Source organism: Galeopterus variegatus, unplaced genomic scaffold, assembly GCF_000696425.1.
Source record: "Galeopterus variegatus unplaced genomic scaffold, G_variegatus-3.0.2 Scaffold1499, whole genome shotgun sequence".
Classification (NCBI taxonomy): Eukaryota; Metazoa; Chordata; class Mammalia; order Dermoptera; family Cynocephalidae; genus Galeopterus; species Galeopterus variegatus.
Genome location: NW_007727610.1, coordinates 303,890 through 321,620, shown reverse-complemented (window position 1 = coordinate 321,620; position 17,731 = coordinate 303,890). Strand labels below are relative to the sequence as shown.

At 47.2% G+C, this 17,731-nt stretch overlaps 1 protein-coding gene across 2 annotated transcripts in view; it reads right to left on the bottom strand.

Annotated features, from left to right (window-relative positions):
• NCK2 (NCK adaptor protein 2) overlaps positions 1-17,731 on the bottom strand; it is a 69,215-nt gene that overhangs the window by 15,320 nt on the left and 36,164 nt on the right. Inside the window, exon 3 of one of the 2 annotated variants that reach the window (XM_008577369.1) lies at positions 2,211-2,932. In XM_008577369.1, coding sequence (XP_008575591.1) covers positions 2,211-2,932 — 722 coding nt within the window. The remainder of the gene's footprint in view (positions 1-2,210; positions 2,933-17,731) is intronic. The other variant, XM_008577370.1, reaches the window with a different exon arrangement.

Genomic DNA, 17,731 nt, shown 5'->3' with positions numbered 1-17,731 from the left:
GGGGGGGGGGGGGGGGGGGGGGGGCGGTGAATGGTGGAAAAAGAGTAAGCAAGGGACATGCCCACTGTGCAACAGCACAGATCCTCAGCAGTCACATTTGACAGTTGAGACAGACCTACTTGTGAAGTAAACCTGGCCTCGTTCTGCCATCAGCAGAAAAGAAACAACACACCTTAGAGCCCCTGGCAGCATCCCCGGGGCCCAAGGCATGCACACTAACGGGTGGAAATGGCACGTGTCACGGCAAGACCCAGCACAACAGGTTGCCCTGCACAGCATCACACCACACGGAGCCTCAGACCAAGACAGTGCTGCTCCACGTGCAGAGCAGATGCAAATCTCAGAGAAGCCCTTTCTGCCCCCACACCCCTGGAATCAAAGGCCAGCCCTGGCACAATGAACGTGACGTTCCTCAGTTTTCTCAGTTAAGGCAGAATGCGAAAAATCTGGAAAGGCTCCCATAAAAATGATTGAAAGACAATATAAACAATTAGTGCTTCAATTATTTAGAATAAGTTAGCTTATTCTCCAAAAATGTTAGACTAATGAGACAGTGGGGTATCTTCAAGTCCTGAGGTGAAATCCAGATAATGCATGCATCCCACCCTATCCAAAAGGCTTTGGTTCCCAAGTTCAGATAGTGACAGTTTCCACCTGTACGTGTCCCACAGCAAAGCAACAGTCCTCCCTAAAGCCAGCAACCCTGGAGGACATTATTCTCACCAATCCTCTTTCCTCTTTTCCCAAGTCCTAGACAGAACAATGGATGTGCTTAATGTCTCCACATGTGGGGTCTCCTCAGCCCCTCTCTCTTCTAAGAAGTCCCATCAAACTCAAAATTTTTAAATCAAGATTATACTTTCTGATGGAATTACACGTTTCTCTTACACACTCTGGACCGAGCACTTTCTATTGTAATTGGTTTTCCAGTGCTTTCTCTCAGTTTTTGCTCAATAGAGTCAAAGCGCTGCTGTCCTTATTCACTCAAGGCTGTAAACATGATCTAAAGGAAGCTATGCACAGAGCTTATGTTGCCTGAGAACAATTTAATGTGATGTCTTGCCAGAAATGATAAACTCTGGCGGCTTGATAAGGAAATCACAGAGTTCAGATTTCAGATGTGGTTAACTTTCAGGCCAGCGTGCCACCAAAGCACAGATCTGAGGCCGCGGCTGACTCCCAAAGCTGCTGACACCATAAAGGGGTCCGGCTGCCTCCATCATGAGGCCCCTTCTACCTCAAAGGACTGACCAGAGCTTTGAATTCCTCTCAGCTTCATCAACAGGAATCTTGAATGCCACACTTGTTTATTGTGGTATTACCCTTCTCAGAGGACAACAGTGACAATACATAGTACGTAATTACCAGTGTTACGGTCTGCATTTAAAAAATGAAACTGAAGCCTACTAGGACAAATAAAATCGATGTACATTGAACTCTATCTTCAAAACTCCTGTTTTGGGGGGTCTCACTACACAGAAGGTGTATTCGAAAAGATGCCCACAAAACTGGTGAGCATCTCCATATCGCACACACAAAGGGCTGCCTGTGTGATGCTGGTGGGGTTCTTCCAGACAGGCCCCGCCATACCCGACATGCAAACCCTGGTCTGACCACTGCTGGATGTGGATCTGCTGCCACAAGGCAGGGGTCCTACACCCCGATTCATTTCACACTTGCCAAACTCATCTCTCTCAAGAACCCCTGTTTTCTTTTCAATTCAGCTCGCAATTGATTTAAAGCTTTTCAGAGATGAACTCAGTGGCCCTGCCTGCAGCAGAGATGACCTCGGGATTACACCGTTTACAAAGAAAAACAAACCAACAGAAAGTGGCACCAGCCTGGCTGAGGACAGAAGGAAGCCAATCACTAGGGCCTTCTACAGGCACAGAACGTGAAACAGGAGAGAACAGGCTGTTTGAGTCTTTGAGAGAAAAAGGGGAATCCTAGGGGAAAAGTAAATAACATTTTACTTACCTCTGGTCTCCAAGAGAATAGGTGGCACCATGAACAGACCCTCACTGTACCCAAAGCAGACCTAAGCAAGCCGCCGAGCAGCAAACCTTGCCCTAAGCCATATTCACGCCGCTTCACAGGAGCGCGCACACATCCTTTCGCGGTTTGGAGCGTATCTACACGTGAGGCACCCTGCACACCACCACACACACGTCTGTCTTCCTCGGGGCAGAGCTCGCTAGCCGCACACTTACCGAGGACTCGCTGTCCCTAATGAGGAAGTCGCCCTCGACGCCCCGCTCGTTGAGGGCGCACTCGGCCTGGTGGCGTGTCACGTTGCCGTAGTACCACTCTCTGCCTGCGAAGCGCCCGCTGGCCGAGGGCCCCGTGTAGCTTATCTGCGGGGTGTGGGCGGGGTACAGGGCTGGCCCGTCACTGAGCACCACCACGTAGTTTTTGGGGACAAGGCCCACCTGGCCCCGGGCGTTTTTGCATTTCCACCACTCTGGATCGTTCTCAGGCTTCTCGATCACCTCCATGGTCTCCCCCTTCTCGAAGTTGAGCTCCTCCTCGGTGACGGAGCTGAAAGGGTACAGCGTCTGCACCACGTGCAGCACCCGCGCGCCCTGCCCATTGCTCAGCACCGCGCCCTTCCGGAGGCTCAGGAAGCTCGGGGACTCGGCGGCCGCCTCGTCCGCCTCCTCCAGCACGTAGTTGGAGGGGAACCAGCCGATCTGGCCGTTGTAGCTGCCCCGCCACCAGCCGTCGCTGCACTTCTCCATGACGGTGACGCGCGAGCCCTTCACCAGCGACAGCTCGTCCTCCCTCTCGGCCACGTAGGCGAACTTGACGAAGGCCGGGATGTTGAGGTCATAGATGCGGTCGGCGCCGCTGCCATTGGCGGGGTACTCGGCGTCCGTGCTGGGCGTCGGGGACGCGTCCCGCGCGCTCGTCTTCCGGCGCGTCTTGCCGAGGCCTGTGGAGACACACAAGGGCTCAGTGCACACGTGAGCACACGCGGCGACCGCCCACGCGCGTGCTACCTGGATGGTGGCACCGGCTGACTGTGCTTACACACTACCATCACCAGAGAGGGACAGATGTTGGCAGCTGCTTTGTGTGGCTGTGAAGTTACCAAAAGTTGAAAATCCCTAAAATCGATCTCTCTGTTACCCATTAAAAAATGCCAGCGTGCCAGTGATGCAAAAGATACCAAGGACAACGGAGAGTTAAGTTTCCTGCTGTAACGATGGCCCATCTTTAGAGAATCCGTGCGCCCGTCTGGAGGCGGAGGCACAAAGGCGCACACGCCACGTGCTCTGCACTCTGGCACTGGGCAGGACGGCGGTCGCTCCAGCTCTGAGCGCCGCTGAGCCTCACTCAGGCCGCCACCATGCTCCTCTCCCGCCCGCCGGCCGAGCACGGCCCTCCCGGCAGAGGCGGAGTCCTCCTTTCTCCTGATCTTGCCGTTCTTTTCTCTCAAAACAGCAGACTAATTTCCCACAACAGACTGGCAAACTTTTTGGATAAATTTTTTGGAAAAAATTAGCTGATATATAAATCTAAAGCAGAGTTTTTTATACAGTGATTCAAACCCCACCATGGATCATAAAAATCAATTTAATGGGTTGCAGCCAGCCTGTATGTATGTGTTGGGTTTAAGGAAACAAAATAGCAAATTCCGGTGCAATATACACGGTTAGGATATATATTGTTTCTTCAGTCTGATGTACTAAACTGTAATGTGAAAAATACTTCCTGGTGCACAAGGAACTTTGTAAAGCCCTGAGGTAAAAATGCTTTCACCCAGTAAAAATGCATGGAATTCCAGAACATCTAGGAGAGGGAAGTGCGTTGGCCCCAGAGCTGGGGCCGCACCAGAACAGCTTCCTCCTCCTCAGCCTTCAGGGAAGGTGGCTGCTCACCCACCACTGCCTAAGCAACGTGGAGATTTTAATGGTGTAGAAACTGCAGTACTTTCTGCCTCTACCACCCTGCCAAGTGGCCAGGAGGTCAAGAAGAATTAAAAGGCTGCACCATGGTCACCCTCAAATGTGGAACTGGACTGCTGCCCCCCAGAGCAGACTGGCCCTGGGTCTGACACGTGACCAGCTCAGCGCCAGGAGGCATGCGAAGTGATCAGTCATGTGAGTTTTAAAGTGAATGCACCAATTCAGTGAAGCTAACGGCTTCTGCTGAGGTTTTTTTGGGTTTTTTTGTAGCACAACATTTTACTCAAGTGCATGGGAAATACAAGAGTAAACCAGAATATTAGATCAAGTTAAAGATTTAGATTTCTACTTAGGGTTAAACTCGCTTTACATGAAAACATGAACCTCTAAATCTTAGAATTCATCTTCTCATATAATTGCAAATGCAGGGCAGTTCCAGGACACAATGAGAAAGCACTGTGATCATTCAACAACTTCCTGATCCAGAAGGCCTTCAGGACATGACAGTAAACTTCTGCCACAAGGTGGCAGTGCCTGGAGCTCAGACAGGAAGGTGTTACAATTGTCCTAAAATAGTCAGCAGGCTGAAGCAGCAAAGACCAGGCAGAGTGTGACATTTGTTGGTAACAAAGATTTCAAGAAATATCATTTAAAAATAATTTTAATAGACCTTTTCAAATGTGTGAGTCACAAAAGCTACCAAAGAAAATACTCATGGAAGAGCAGTAGAATATTCATCAGGACATAAAGAAAAAGGTGACAAGATCAGCAGAAGAGACAACATTAGACCCTGGCTGTCACAATATACTGTTAAGACACTTTACACCTGATTTATGAATATGCTACATTAGCAACTTTTCTCCAAAACAAAATAATTTAAATGTCAACCTACAAATTCCAGTGACAAGCCAGGCACCGTCCAAGACTGGAACAGAACTCTACACAGCAAACACCATGGAAAATTAACCCGTTTTGCTCTAATGTGATCTAAATAGTCTTTGAGGCAATTCTTGGGGGGGTGAAACAGAATGACTGGCAACTCAGTCCTAGGGGGATCCTGAGCCGACCACTCATTAGCTGTGTGCTCCTGGTCAAGTTACTTAATACATCTCTGTGTTTGAGTTTCCTTACCTGCTTACCCATGGACAACAACGACACTGTATTACTTTGGTAGGGCTGCCAGAACACAGTGCCACAGACTGGGTGGTTTCAACAACAGAAATTTATTTCCTCACAATTCTGGAGGCTAGAAGTCCAATGTCAAGGTGTTGGCAGGGCTGGTTTCTCTTGAGGACTCTCTCCTTGGCTTGCAGATGCCGTCTTCTTCCTGGTCCTCATGTGGTCTTCCCTGTGTGTGTGTCTGTCCTCATGTCCTCTTCTTATAAGGACACCAGTCCTATTGAGTTAGTACCCACCGGAACAGCCTCATTTTAACTTAATCCCCCCTTGAAGCCCCTTTCTCCAAACAGTCACATTCTGAGGCACTGGGGGATAGGACTTCAACATTGGGGGGAACGGGGTAGTATTCAATCCCTAACACGTACCTAAGTATAGACAACTCATAGAAAGCATAGGGAATGCTCTATGAATAACAAGTATTACTCATATTTATTGCACTGGGGCTTTGAATTTCTTTCTGCTCAGAATAATTTCTTGCCAAAAGGGGGCCAAAGTCCTCTTTAAATACTCTTGACTCTGATCCCATCAGTGCCAGATGGCCACCAAAATAGAAAGCTTGCCTTTCAGGCTTTTGGCTCCTGAGAAACATTCTTCCATGGGATGTCATCCGTAGCTGCTGGTGCAGTGAAATTCAAGAGGCAGCTGTCTGGGGATAGGGAACAACCCGTCTTTACTGACATCTACATTATCCAAACCCTTATGACAGCCCTGTGATGAAGCTGGTATTCTCCCCAGTTATGCAGGTAAGGAAACTAAGGCTGCAAAAGGTCAGGGAACTAGTCCAGCACACCCAGCCAGTAAACTGGCACAGATCGGTGCACCTAATAAACGTCCACGTAACTCACAATAGTCGAGAAGCACAGCTCTGTGAGAGACTGGTGCGCAGCATGACTTCTATGGGAAAGCATCATCATTCGTAACATGATTTCTAGGGAAATGCATCCAGGACTCTTAACTGGGGTATCAAGAAGCCCCCCACCCCCACCTACCCGCTCACCTCCCAGCCAAGCAGAGAAAAGCCTTTCCTCTAATTCTAGAGAATGAAAAGGCCTCTGTGTCTCCAGGTGGGAGTGGGTCTGGGGTTCAGGTAATGAAGATTAGGGATAAGAAACACAGCGTGAGTAACAGGTCAGGCCCCAGAATAGCAGATAAGACAGGCCACAACACGTGGAAGGTGCTGGACAGGAAATGCAAGAATGGGATAAAGTCATCTGGGATGCTGAGAAAAGGGTCCCCATTTCGGCCTTCTTTTCCCCATTCTTCCCCTTGCTCTGATCCTGCCCGAGGGTCAGAGCCAGAGTCCTGTGGAACAGGAGGGATGAAAGCCCCGGAATGCTGGCAAAGCAAGATTTAGTGTGCTGGGCCCCCCACCGCTGAGGATGCTGGGGAAACAGCAGGAATGACCTGGGGGAGGGAGCAGTGGTCCACTTGGGCAAGGTGTCACAGGGGTGAGAGGGAAGGGAGAAACTCACCGACAGCGAAGGTGGCCTTTCTGCGTGAGGGACAGTACGTAAACTGCACCTTTAGGTGGAAGCAGGCTCCGGGGCTCGGTGATCCGTCCCTCTCTTCTTGCCTGGCCTTCACCTGAAGCTATAGCACAGCTGTGTGACAACTGTGTGACCCAAGAGGAGGGCTTCCAGCATGCTGTGCCTCCTGACCCATGTCCCCACATGACCCAGGCTCCACGCCATGTCTAATTTGAAGGCAAACCCATGACCTTGCAGGGGAAGGGCGGCACGGGAACTCCACCATTTCCTGACATGCCCTGTGCGTGTATTTTCCTACACATCTTGTGCTTCATGGAAGTCACACGCCTACTTCTTCCACTTGTAACAGAAACACAATGCGAACTCCAATGTGCGTTTCTTATTTTAATAGGGTAACGTAACTACAATTTTACACACTTTCTCAAGGAGAGGCAAATCCTCATACTCATTTCTCAGACTTGGGTCATATTTACCTGCCACATTAAAGACCAGCCACAATGACTATCTGCATTTAGTAGTAATAATGTGCACTGCAAGTAATGATATTTCTTACTCTGAGCAGGCAGACGGTGTAATTTTAAGTGGCAAATTAGCTGAGTTAGATTTAAAGGTAAAGTACTTTTCTGCTTTTATGATGATTTTCTGGCATCAAGCTATTAGATTTCTGATCCTGAGTTAAATTTTTATTGATGATAATAAGCATATTTGAACTTTCCTGAATAAAATCACTTACATTAAGGATTGAGTTCTAATAAAAGCTTGAATATGTCATACATTATTAATGTTAGTAATTTTAAAGTCAAAATCTTTTATATACTCCTTTTAAGATGAAGAAATGTTATAACAGACAACTTTAAAACATGCTTTAACTGTCATCTCCCAGCTGGGGTTCTGGAGATTTAAGATAAAACGTCAAACAAATGTGTTAACTCAGAAATATATTCAAGCCAATTTAGTGAGATGCAGTGCTTTCAAGTTTTAGGGGCTCTTTGGCAAAATCAGTTAATTTTTGTTACTAATCAGATCTGTAACATAAACTAGATCTAACTATTTATACTAAGTGAAGAACAGAGGCTCTTAATTTGTGGGGATTTCCCCATTAGAGTTAGGACCTATTATTGATGTCAACTAAAAATTACAAAAAGCTTTTATTATTAAATGCTAAAGAGATCTGACAAGATTTGATTAAGGGTACAAAGTGACCAAAGTGAATTTTCATGAGTTAGGATATACTTAATGTTTGGCTTATAATAGCTTTTCATGTTACCATATATTCAGTTAGTTCACATCTAGCTTTTTGGATATGCTGGTAAGAGTAGTTTCCACTATTCAGAGAACATCCAGTGTAAACATTTATCATCTAAGTATCTGAAACGATAAAGTGAAAAATGTTGTTGACCAGTACCCAAGGGGAGACAGTGGGGAATTAAAGAAATATGCTTTATGGGATCAGGAGGACTCCACAGGCCGATGACCTGTGAAGCATCTCAGTCTATTTTTGGTTCCTTTTTATAAGCCAGTGAAAATAACAAATTGTACTGATTAAATCAGTTATGTCTGGTACAAAACTATTTATAGAACATCTTCAGCTGCCATGGCAGTTGAAGTTTCATGGCTAACTACTTATCAACAAATTAAAAGCATAAATTTCTCATTTACAAAGCTCTCAGGGTCCTAGGTTCAATCAAAGGTCAGACCTCAATGGGAGGGAGCGGGCAAACGGGAAGCCAGCCTTGCTGGCTTTTTCCCTAGAATAGCAAGGACTTTGTCAGCTTGCTATTCAGTACCTCAGAGAAAAAACTCAAATTTACTAAACCTAAGGATTTTTTGAAAGGGTGACTATGTAAGATTAATGCAGTGGTTCTATTTTTCAATCTGTTCAGCATCCTTTACGCCTTCTCTTACTCAACAAAACTCTTTGAAGGGCCCTGCCCCATGTGGCTTCAGCAGGGCTCATTGCACCTGAGACTTCCCCCCGACATGGGGCCCGGGGAGAAGACCCATGACTCATGTCTGTGTGGTCAGTGCACCCCCTGGGGCCACAGCTGCTGGCAGTGTCATGCCCACACTTGAAGAGGGCCACACACAGAATGAACAGCGGAGGTGCGTAGAGGAGGCCCAGAGAGAGACAGAACCCTGCCAGGAGCTGAGCCCCTGTAATTCCCAGTGATATGAGCCAATTTTAAATTTTCCTTTAGTTACTTTTGAGTTGGCTTTCTGTCACTCAATTAAAAGCTCTGAAAAAATAAAACTGCCCATATCTCATCCTCACTCCTTCCTTCCTCCTCCTCAAATATGCCAATTGTTGATTCCCACTTGGCAAAGTGGTACATATGGGTAAGTTTTAAAGAACACATAGTTTTGGGCCACCCGTGTTTGGGTGAGGGAGTGAGAGCAGATGATGGTACATGGACTGACATTGTGTTAGTGGACATAGCAACTGTGCATGTTTCCTAAGCCCAGAGAATCTTGAGTTTAAAATATTTACTGCAAGAGCTACCATATGAGCAATGGGTGGCCACAGACATTAGGCCTCACCAACCAACACAATCTAACCTCTATATTCTGGGGGCTATCAGGTTTCACTTAGGGTGGGCCCAAATGAATGACCTGTGGCCAGTATCCTAGACACAGGTCATCAGAGAAACCCTAAGAGCGGGAAAGCGTCCTCAGTACAAGCCGATTTCAGACAAGGGCAAATTTAAGTCGTAAGAGACTCACACACAAGTGCCATCCCCTGGTTGTTTGGGCTGGCATCTGTTCCTTTTGTCACATGGAGGCTCAGATGTGTTATTAACAACTGGCCAGACTTACAGGGCCAGGGGGTGGGACCTGGAAGGACAGCACCGCTTTCCTGGGACCTAGGAGAGGGCACTGGGTACCACTGGCCAGGCCCCGCCTGGGCCACAGCATGCCCGCCAGGGGCAGCAGAAGACAGAGGCTGCTAGATGTTGCCTCCAGGAAAGAGCACCATGAACGTACTCACTGCTCAACTGACATGGGCACCTGAGAGGGGGCAACCAGCCTGGATTCCTCAAGCCATCGCAGAATCCTCCTTAACAACAAATGGCATTTGAGGTACAAAAACTTTGAGGGGAACTCTAACAGACTCTCCAGTCCTCCCTGAAACACCCTCTTATGTTTGGCTGTGACTCCTTGCAGAACATCTACAGACGCCACTTCAGGCTGTCCTCTCGGTCTTCCCTTCTTCAGTGTCTCATCAACGGTCTCTCTGTCCACTCATTACTTAATGCTTGGCCCGAGGGAGAGCGTGAAGAATGGACCCCTGACCCCTAAACCTCATCACCTGGGGCGAGGAAGAATGGTCTACACAAACCCAAGATTCAGCTGAGAACAACAGTGACAAGTGCAGTAAAGGAAAGGGGCTGTGGAGGCCTCTCTGAGCATGTGGCTTTTGAGCCCTTGGAGGAACCCAGGTGAGGACAGGAAGTGCAGGTGGCAGAGAAGCCAGGCCACACAGGGGCTATGAGCGGAAGGACTCGGAGATGCTCAAAGACGTGGGGGAGGCCCCTGAGCCACAGTGTGGACTGCAAGGGGCAGGAGAGAGGGCATAGGACAGGGCTGGTGGGCAGCAGGCTGTCCAGGCTGGCTCAGTAACCACCAGGGAGGGACTGGGCCAGGCAGGAGCAAAGGGCTCTCCAGTGGAGGCTGCAGAACTGCATCAGGCAAAGCCAAAAGCCAACTGGACTTTCGCTTTCAAGTGTCCCACTGATGAGAAATGCCCTCGCTATTAGGAGCTAGATTAGCTGAAGAAGAAATCCTAAACGCCTGACCACTGCAGAGACAAACCCCTGACAGCTGTCCAGTCTTCCATGTCTCTCTTTGGCACCAACTTCACAGCGTGCCCGTCCCCCCCAGCCCTGCTGCTCTGTCATCAGGGGCCACACGGGCTTCATCCAGCTCTGAAAGGTCCTGACAGCAAGCGGGAAAAGCAGATCACTCTGACGGCCAGGATGTGCTGGAGACAAAGGAAGTGAAGGGTTGCATAGGAAGTTAGCCCAGGAACCCTTTTTCCTTTAGTAGTTTAACCCCACCTTTAAATATACAAATCAATGTCTTTCCCAAAAACTTAGTCGACCCCCATCTCCCTGACCAGGTCACGTGCAACATGGCCCACGGGCTCCAAGGTCTGTGGACAGTACTAAAGAAGGTGCTGCAGCACTGGTGAGAGGCTCCGTCTGGTGCAGGGCTTTCTCCTGCAGGCCCCCAGGCCCTTGCCCACCTGTGTCCATCCCGGCACCCACTTCACCTCGCTGTATTATCTCCCTGGGAAGGACTGTGTGTAGCCATTGCTGTGGCCTCAGGACTGGCATGGGGCAGGCAGGCATTCAGTAAATGTTTGCTCAGTTAATAAGCTCCACTTGCTATCTCATCAGCACAATCTTACACACTCTCGCGGCCCTTCTGGAGGGACACCCGCCAAGGTACGTGCCTATACCGCAGGGAGTGTCCGCACACACATTCACTAGGAAAGGCCGAGACTGCAACTAGCAGACCCTACTGTGTGTCGGCGACAGTGGGAAGGCACCTCTGCTGCTTGTTGTGACTGACGGCCCCACAGTGCACTATTTCCTGATCCACCCACTGTCTTCTTTCTCCACACTGGAATAAATCTAAGAGATTTATTTTTACTATCTCTAGGTTCATGTACCCTATAATGAAACACTCTAGTATGTGCTATACACGATTCCCAAGTTCAGGGAGGGGTGCCACAGGATGGGGGGGAAGGAGACTTGTAAAGAGCAAGGGGCTGCCACCCATGAGCAAACCCACCTCTGCACACTCGGGTGGCAGACACACCAGCGGCCAAGCTCACAGGAAGAGGAGTCTGGGCAGAGGGCCCACTCTCCCTATACCTCATAGGTCCATAGGTCCAACCCTGGTCATAAGAAAGCCCATTCTTCTGTGAGCAAGCAGGGAAATAACATGACTGATCCCCTAAGCCTGGGGGAAAAAATGGTTTGGAAGTTTAGGATTTTCTTGCAAATGTGAAAGTCAAATGGTAACACAGATGCCAAAGAAAAGAATTTTAAAAAATTATTTTTCATTACAATTGTTAATTAAAAATACATATTTAGTACCTTTCAACACATATACTGGATCCATGAGCACAAGCATTCTGAATGTGCAAAAGAGTGAGAGAGATGTGGCAAGCACATATGGCATTCTGGACCATTACTTAAAGTGTCAACCCACTGGCAAAAACTCAGCATGCATGCAACTTTCCAAGACCACACCTGCTAAGTGGAATGGAATATGACAAATAAATAAAAATGAGTCCATGGACAGCACACTCATGGAGGAACATGCAAGTGGCAGGTGTTGACAAGGACGCAACTGATCCATACTTTGGCCAACTTTTTCAGAGCACGTTTCAAGCCCAGCTTCTATGCCTACTAGCTCCTGACCCTGGCACTACTATAACAACTCTGCACCTACAGGTCTTCATCTTTGACACAAAGACATCCATGGTACCTGTGGGGCTGTTATGAGGGTCAGTTCAGGGGAAAGCACTCCATGCAGGGTCTGGCACTCAGCAAGAGCCCAAGCAATCACTGCCATAGTGCTTGTTGTCGTTACATCAGTTCACTGTTCCTGTTGGGAAAGTGCTAGCCATCAAGAGGTGTGCATGTATCTGTTTTCTTTTTACCTAAATTGCTTGCTGCTGGGGTCAGGTCTCACCTCACTCCAGCTCTCAGAGTCAGGAGCAGCTAAGACACGAGGCTGCCTATGAACAGTCACAGAGAGAATGCTCAATCGACACAAAAGGGGCCTTCACATAGGGCATTGAAAAGGAGCCTCATTTCCCAAGTAAGCATAGGCAAAGGGGTCGGCGGGTCACACGCTATTCTGGATGAGGCAAACAAGGGTTACTGAGATGCCAAGTCCTCTGGAGCTCCTAGGTGCTTTCCACCTACTTGTGCTCCAGAAGAAGCTCTTTGACGTACCCAGCTCCTCTCTCCACGCCCTTGTCCATCTATGCAGTGGACAGCGCCAGCCAGGGATGTGAGGGGCTTGCTCCTGGCTTTGCTGTGAAGCAGACTTGCAACCCCAGCCAAGTCGCTCGGCTTACCTGGGCCTCCACTGCCTGGTTTTTCTATGGAAAAGCACTGGACCAAGTTATCTCCAGGGCCTTTTCCAGAATTCCGTCAATAGCCCAAACTACAGAATAAATTTCACTTTTTAAACATAACTGTATACTAAGCTATGAAGAAAAAAAAATACCCACAGAAGAACCACAAGGGATCAAGTGGTCCTTTCAGGTCCCACACAGCCTACTTTTGCCATTGCTGTGTTTTTCTTAGCACACCAGGCTAAACCTTCCAGATTTAGTCAAGTTAAATTAGTAGCATGACAACAATTATATCTTTACTACTAATTCATGCTCTATTTACAACACCCACTTACAAGTTTTACAGGTCAATCAACTGCTGTGTTCCTTAAAAAACACCGACGTGAAACCAAGTAAGATTCCCCACAAACAGCCGCCACACGACAGCCTGCTTCCAGGAAGAAACACAGGTGGCAGTGGCCTTGAAAACTTACAAAGAGCTGCCCTCCAGGTGGCTTCTGCACCTGGGAGAACCACTGAGGACAACCTGGGTGCACACACAGAATCTGTGATTCAGAAACAGAGAGGGGACATTAGAAAGCCACAGCAGCGTGGAGGAGCGGACCACTGGGACAGAATCCTGGTCAAAAGATGGCACTTGAGTAAACATGGGCTGATGTGCAGAACGTCCAGCCACCTGCAGTGGCTGCAGCCCACCAGACAGACCCAACAGGGGGCCCAGCATATGCCCACCAGCCCTCTCGTGCAGAGAGCAGCAGTGAGTGCTTAGTAGGGGCCAGGGCAGGAGGTAGGAGAGTTGTCATGCCCATGAACAAGTGCCCCACTGCAGCCTCGCAGAACCTGCCCCTAGGAACAGATGCTAAAATGCAAAAGAGAAAAGGAACACTTTAGACATATGGATGGGACCTAAAAAGAGAGTGTGCCACATGGGGAAACGCAGTCAGAAACATGTTAAGAATATTTTACTCTAATCCCCAGACATTTTTAGTTCATGTTTCTCTTGTCCAAAACTTTAGGCTCCCACTTGAGTAACTCTTTACTTAGGAAGGGGTGTTCTATTTTTTCTTCAGGAGGCTGAAGCACAGTGAGATAATCTCAGTAAGAAGCAACCATGATGCCAGTTTCTGCGTAATAAGAGGAGAGGTACTTTACCTGGTCCTCTGTCTTCCATCAGGACACAAGGGTGTCTCACCCAACCCAGTGCCCAGTGGACAGAGAAATTTGGGTTTCACATTACCCCACAATGAACTCCACACCTGCTTCTCCTTAGTTTTCTAAGGGGATAGACCCCTCACTTCCCACGGTCTCTCTTGGCCTTTCTTCCATTAGTAATCTTTTTTAAAAACAATCTGTGTCCATTTTGCCTCTAATTATCCTCCCACTTATCCTTTGTGATTTGTTTTACATTTTTGGTTCTAAATACTTGGAAGCTTATGATATACAAACACAAATCCAAGTTTGTTTTGGGTGGCTGGCATTACAACTACTGTCAAAATTTCCATATTATGTGGGCAATACATTTGACAGGCCCTTTCTATTGTGAACAATCTTGCAAGACAGAATTTTAATGAATTCTAAATTATGATACATTTTTAACTCATGTTCATACAATGGCAGATTATGCAACAGAGGTGGAAAAAGTAAATCTGAAGTTTTCAATGCCACTCTAAGAACACACAGAGTCACTGTCTTAATACAGTTAAGAGATGACAATTTTCTGGAGAAGCTGAACATTTACAATAGAATTAAGATATCCTGATTTTTTTTCTTATATTACATACAAACTTTTCAAGGGGAATGATTTGGCTTTGAACTGTTTTAAAATGAAGAAGGCATTCCTTAGAGAGTGACTTAGTTTAGAAAGCATGTTTGAATGACATGCAGGATGATTAACAGGAATTTTCTAATTCCTAAAGAACATTCAATGAAGAAAAACAAACTACTTTTAAGACAAATACACCATAAAGAATCAGCTTCTTTTTGTATATGACTTATAGAATATACAACACCCATTGAGCATTCCAACCACTAACAAGCCAGGAAACACATATACTGAAAATAACTTGGTAAAACCTCATCTCCAGCATGTCAGGATCAGGCACCCTGTAGAAAAAGCCTGATGTTCTTTCAACTAACTGCGCTATGACAGCTAGCACTGAGAGCAGCAAGAAGTCATCTGCGTAATTTGATCTTGATTACATATGTACATAAATACTAGACAATAGCCACAAATGTTAACTGTGCTGATCTCTGAGTGGTAAGATCACAGGGATTTGCTCTCCTCTTTATTCTTTTCCATATTTTCTAATTTTTAAAATAAGTATGCCTATCTTTAAGACTGGGGACAACTGATTAATAGTTTTATAAAACACAGGCATTGCAGAGATCACAATACTGAGGAATATTTGTTTGCCCAAATCTGTGCACAAAGAGACTGTGAACGGCAAAGATGGCTGAAACGTGGTAAGCAGCAGCAGGAGACGTGCGTGTGCTCCTGACACACCTGCTGCCAAAACGGAAATCGATTTACAGAAAGGAGATATGTTCCTGTGACATCCAGCGTCTGAATCATTTTAATTCATGGCTCTTGCTCACTCACCTCAACATGAAGGAAGTAGGCTGTTCCCCCAGCACCTTAGGGGCACTGGGTGGGCCAGGGAGGAGCTGAATTCACCAATACCGATGCTATGCAGGAATCAACCAAACAGGTAATACAGCTCCCTCAAACCCTAATTGTTTTTTAATTATTTTATTTTTTAATTGATGCACATCGATTGTACCACTCCTAATCTGAATCCACAATTCCAGAGGCTGAACAGCAGCAGCAGAGGTTAAGGTCAGGCTGACCTGAGCTTGAATTTCAACCCCATCAGTCACTGTGTGTTTTGGGGCACATCACTTAACTTCCAGGTCTCAATTTTTTCACGTTAAAAAACTAGGCTATGATAATTTCCCTCTTCAGGTTATTGGAGATTAAACAAAAATGCATGCGGGCACCTTGCGCAGAATCTGGCACAAATTAGGCACTGGAGGAGAAATAACTACTGCTGTCCATTCACTGGAAAAATGCATGCAAAGTCAGTTTGGCCCATTTGGCTTGGATTTTTCTGCTGCATGAGCTTTTTGTTTGGCTTCAAGGTTGGGGCCATGCACTTCTGAGCAGCGCGGAGCCTGAAGCAGGGGCTCCAGCTTATCCCGAGGCCTCCTGCAGGCCTTCGGGACAGGGGAGGGCTGTAGTGTCAGCCTGTCTTCCTGTCTCTCTTCACCTCTTTCTGACTCTGTGGGTGTTAACTGTGTCCAAAATCATCCATTTGCAAAGAATTGGCGGGGGGTCAGCTAGAGGTCACAGATCTTTCCCATGGGTTCAGAAAGCTAAAGTCATGTCCAAAAGGAACATGCAAGAATCCAGAAGTGGACAGGAGGCTTGGGGTCAGTCCTCAAGACACAGGAAAAACTGGAAGCTTGGCTGTGGTCCCTGGTGAGCTGCCTCAGAAATGCTGGGTCTCCACTGTAGGCCCTGGATACCATGACGTGTAAAAGTTCAAAAACTAACATTCACAGAATCAAAGAAAGTATAACAAAAATCTCAATTTTGGCTCTCCTATGCTTGAGATACTTTATACCTAAAGTATCCACCTTAATAGTGCCCGAGTGCCCAGCCCTTACCTTAAACCCAAAGGGGTCTGACCCTCACGACTCAGTTTCTCTTTCTACTTCTCTAATTCTCCTGGTTGTTCTGCTGGTCATTCAGGCTCAAAATCCTAGAGTCAGCCATGACTAATACTTCAATGTGTCCCATATGCAGTCAACACTGCAATCCTTCAAACTCCTCTCCTCTCTGCCACCCTCCATTCCTGCTGCTGAGCTCAGGGCTTGGGACATCACTCCTGATCCCTCTGAGGCCATGTCTCCAGCTTTCAGCTGACAGGTGCGGCCCTCTCCAGTTCCTTCCTGAAGAGCAGGATCAGGAGGCGTACCATACATCCTGATGGTCAACTCCTCTGCCAGCCACATGGAAATGCTTGCAGGCTCTTTTCAAATCAGGGCTTTCACAGTGTGGCACGCCCCGATCACTGAGGCCTCCTGGCACGCTCACTCACTCCTGTCCAGCAGGCTCACTTCATGGTTTGATTGTCCTGCTCGAGCCTAACCCCAAAATGGCATTTGAAAGGTGGGGCCTTTAAGAGATGATTAATGGATTAATCCACTCACGGATTAACGGGTTAATGGACGAATGGGTTATCATGCAAGAGGCACTAGCGGCTTTATAAGGATAAGAAGGAGCACATTTAACACTCTTCCCCCACTCACCATGTGACCACCTTGTGCTGCCTCAGGACTCTACAGAATCCCCACGGGTAAAAAGACCCACATCAGATGCACCCCCCTCGACCCTGGACTTCCCAGCCTCCAAAACTGTAAGAAATAAATTTTGTTTCTTTATAAATTATCCAGTTTCATCTATTCTGTTATAAGCAACGGAAAATGAACTAATGCAATGTCCTTCAACATGCCCATGGACTTCAGCCTCCAAGTCTTCACCTGCATTCTCCCCCTCGCAAGAGTATTCTTTCCATGAATGACTTCGCTCAATTCTCAAAAATGTCATGAGACAAGTAGTCACTTATCCCATTATACAGATGATGCCACTGATGCTTACAGAGTTTAATAGCTTGCCCAAAGTCACTCAACTAGTAGGCGGCAAAGCCTGGATTTGAAAGCAGGTGGCCTAAGAGTCTGGAGTCCTAACCACTATGCACACTGGTTTCTGACAGTAGAGATGCCTGAACTGCACAATTCAGCCCCAGTTTCCAATGGGACAGGAAGGGACAGTGCTACTATTTGAATGACAGGGCTATCTATTTTGTGTCAGTATTATTTGTCCCAATTACATTACATGCACAAGCTTCAGAAAGTCAGGGACTAAAAGTTATCCTGCCTCCGTATCCCAGTCAGATGAAACAGCAACCGACCCTCCCATCCTGATCCCAACACACCCTATTTCACCATGGTGATCCCTACATGTTTGTAATTTCAAATCCTCTGGTTTTCACAGGTCATTC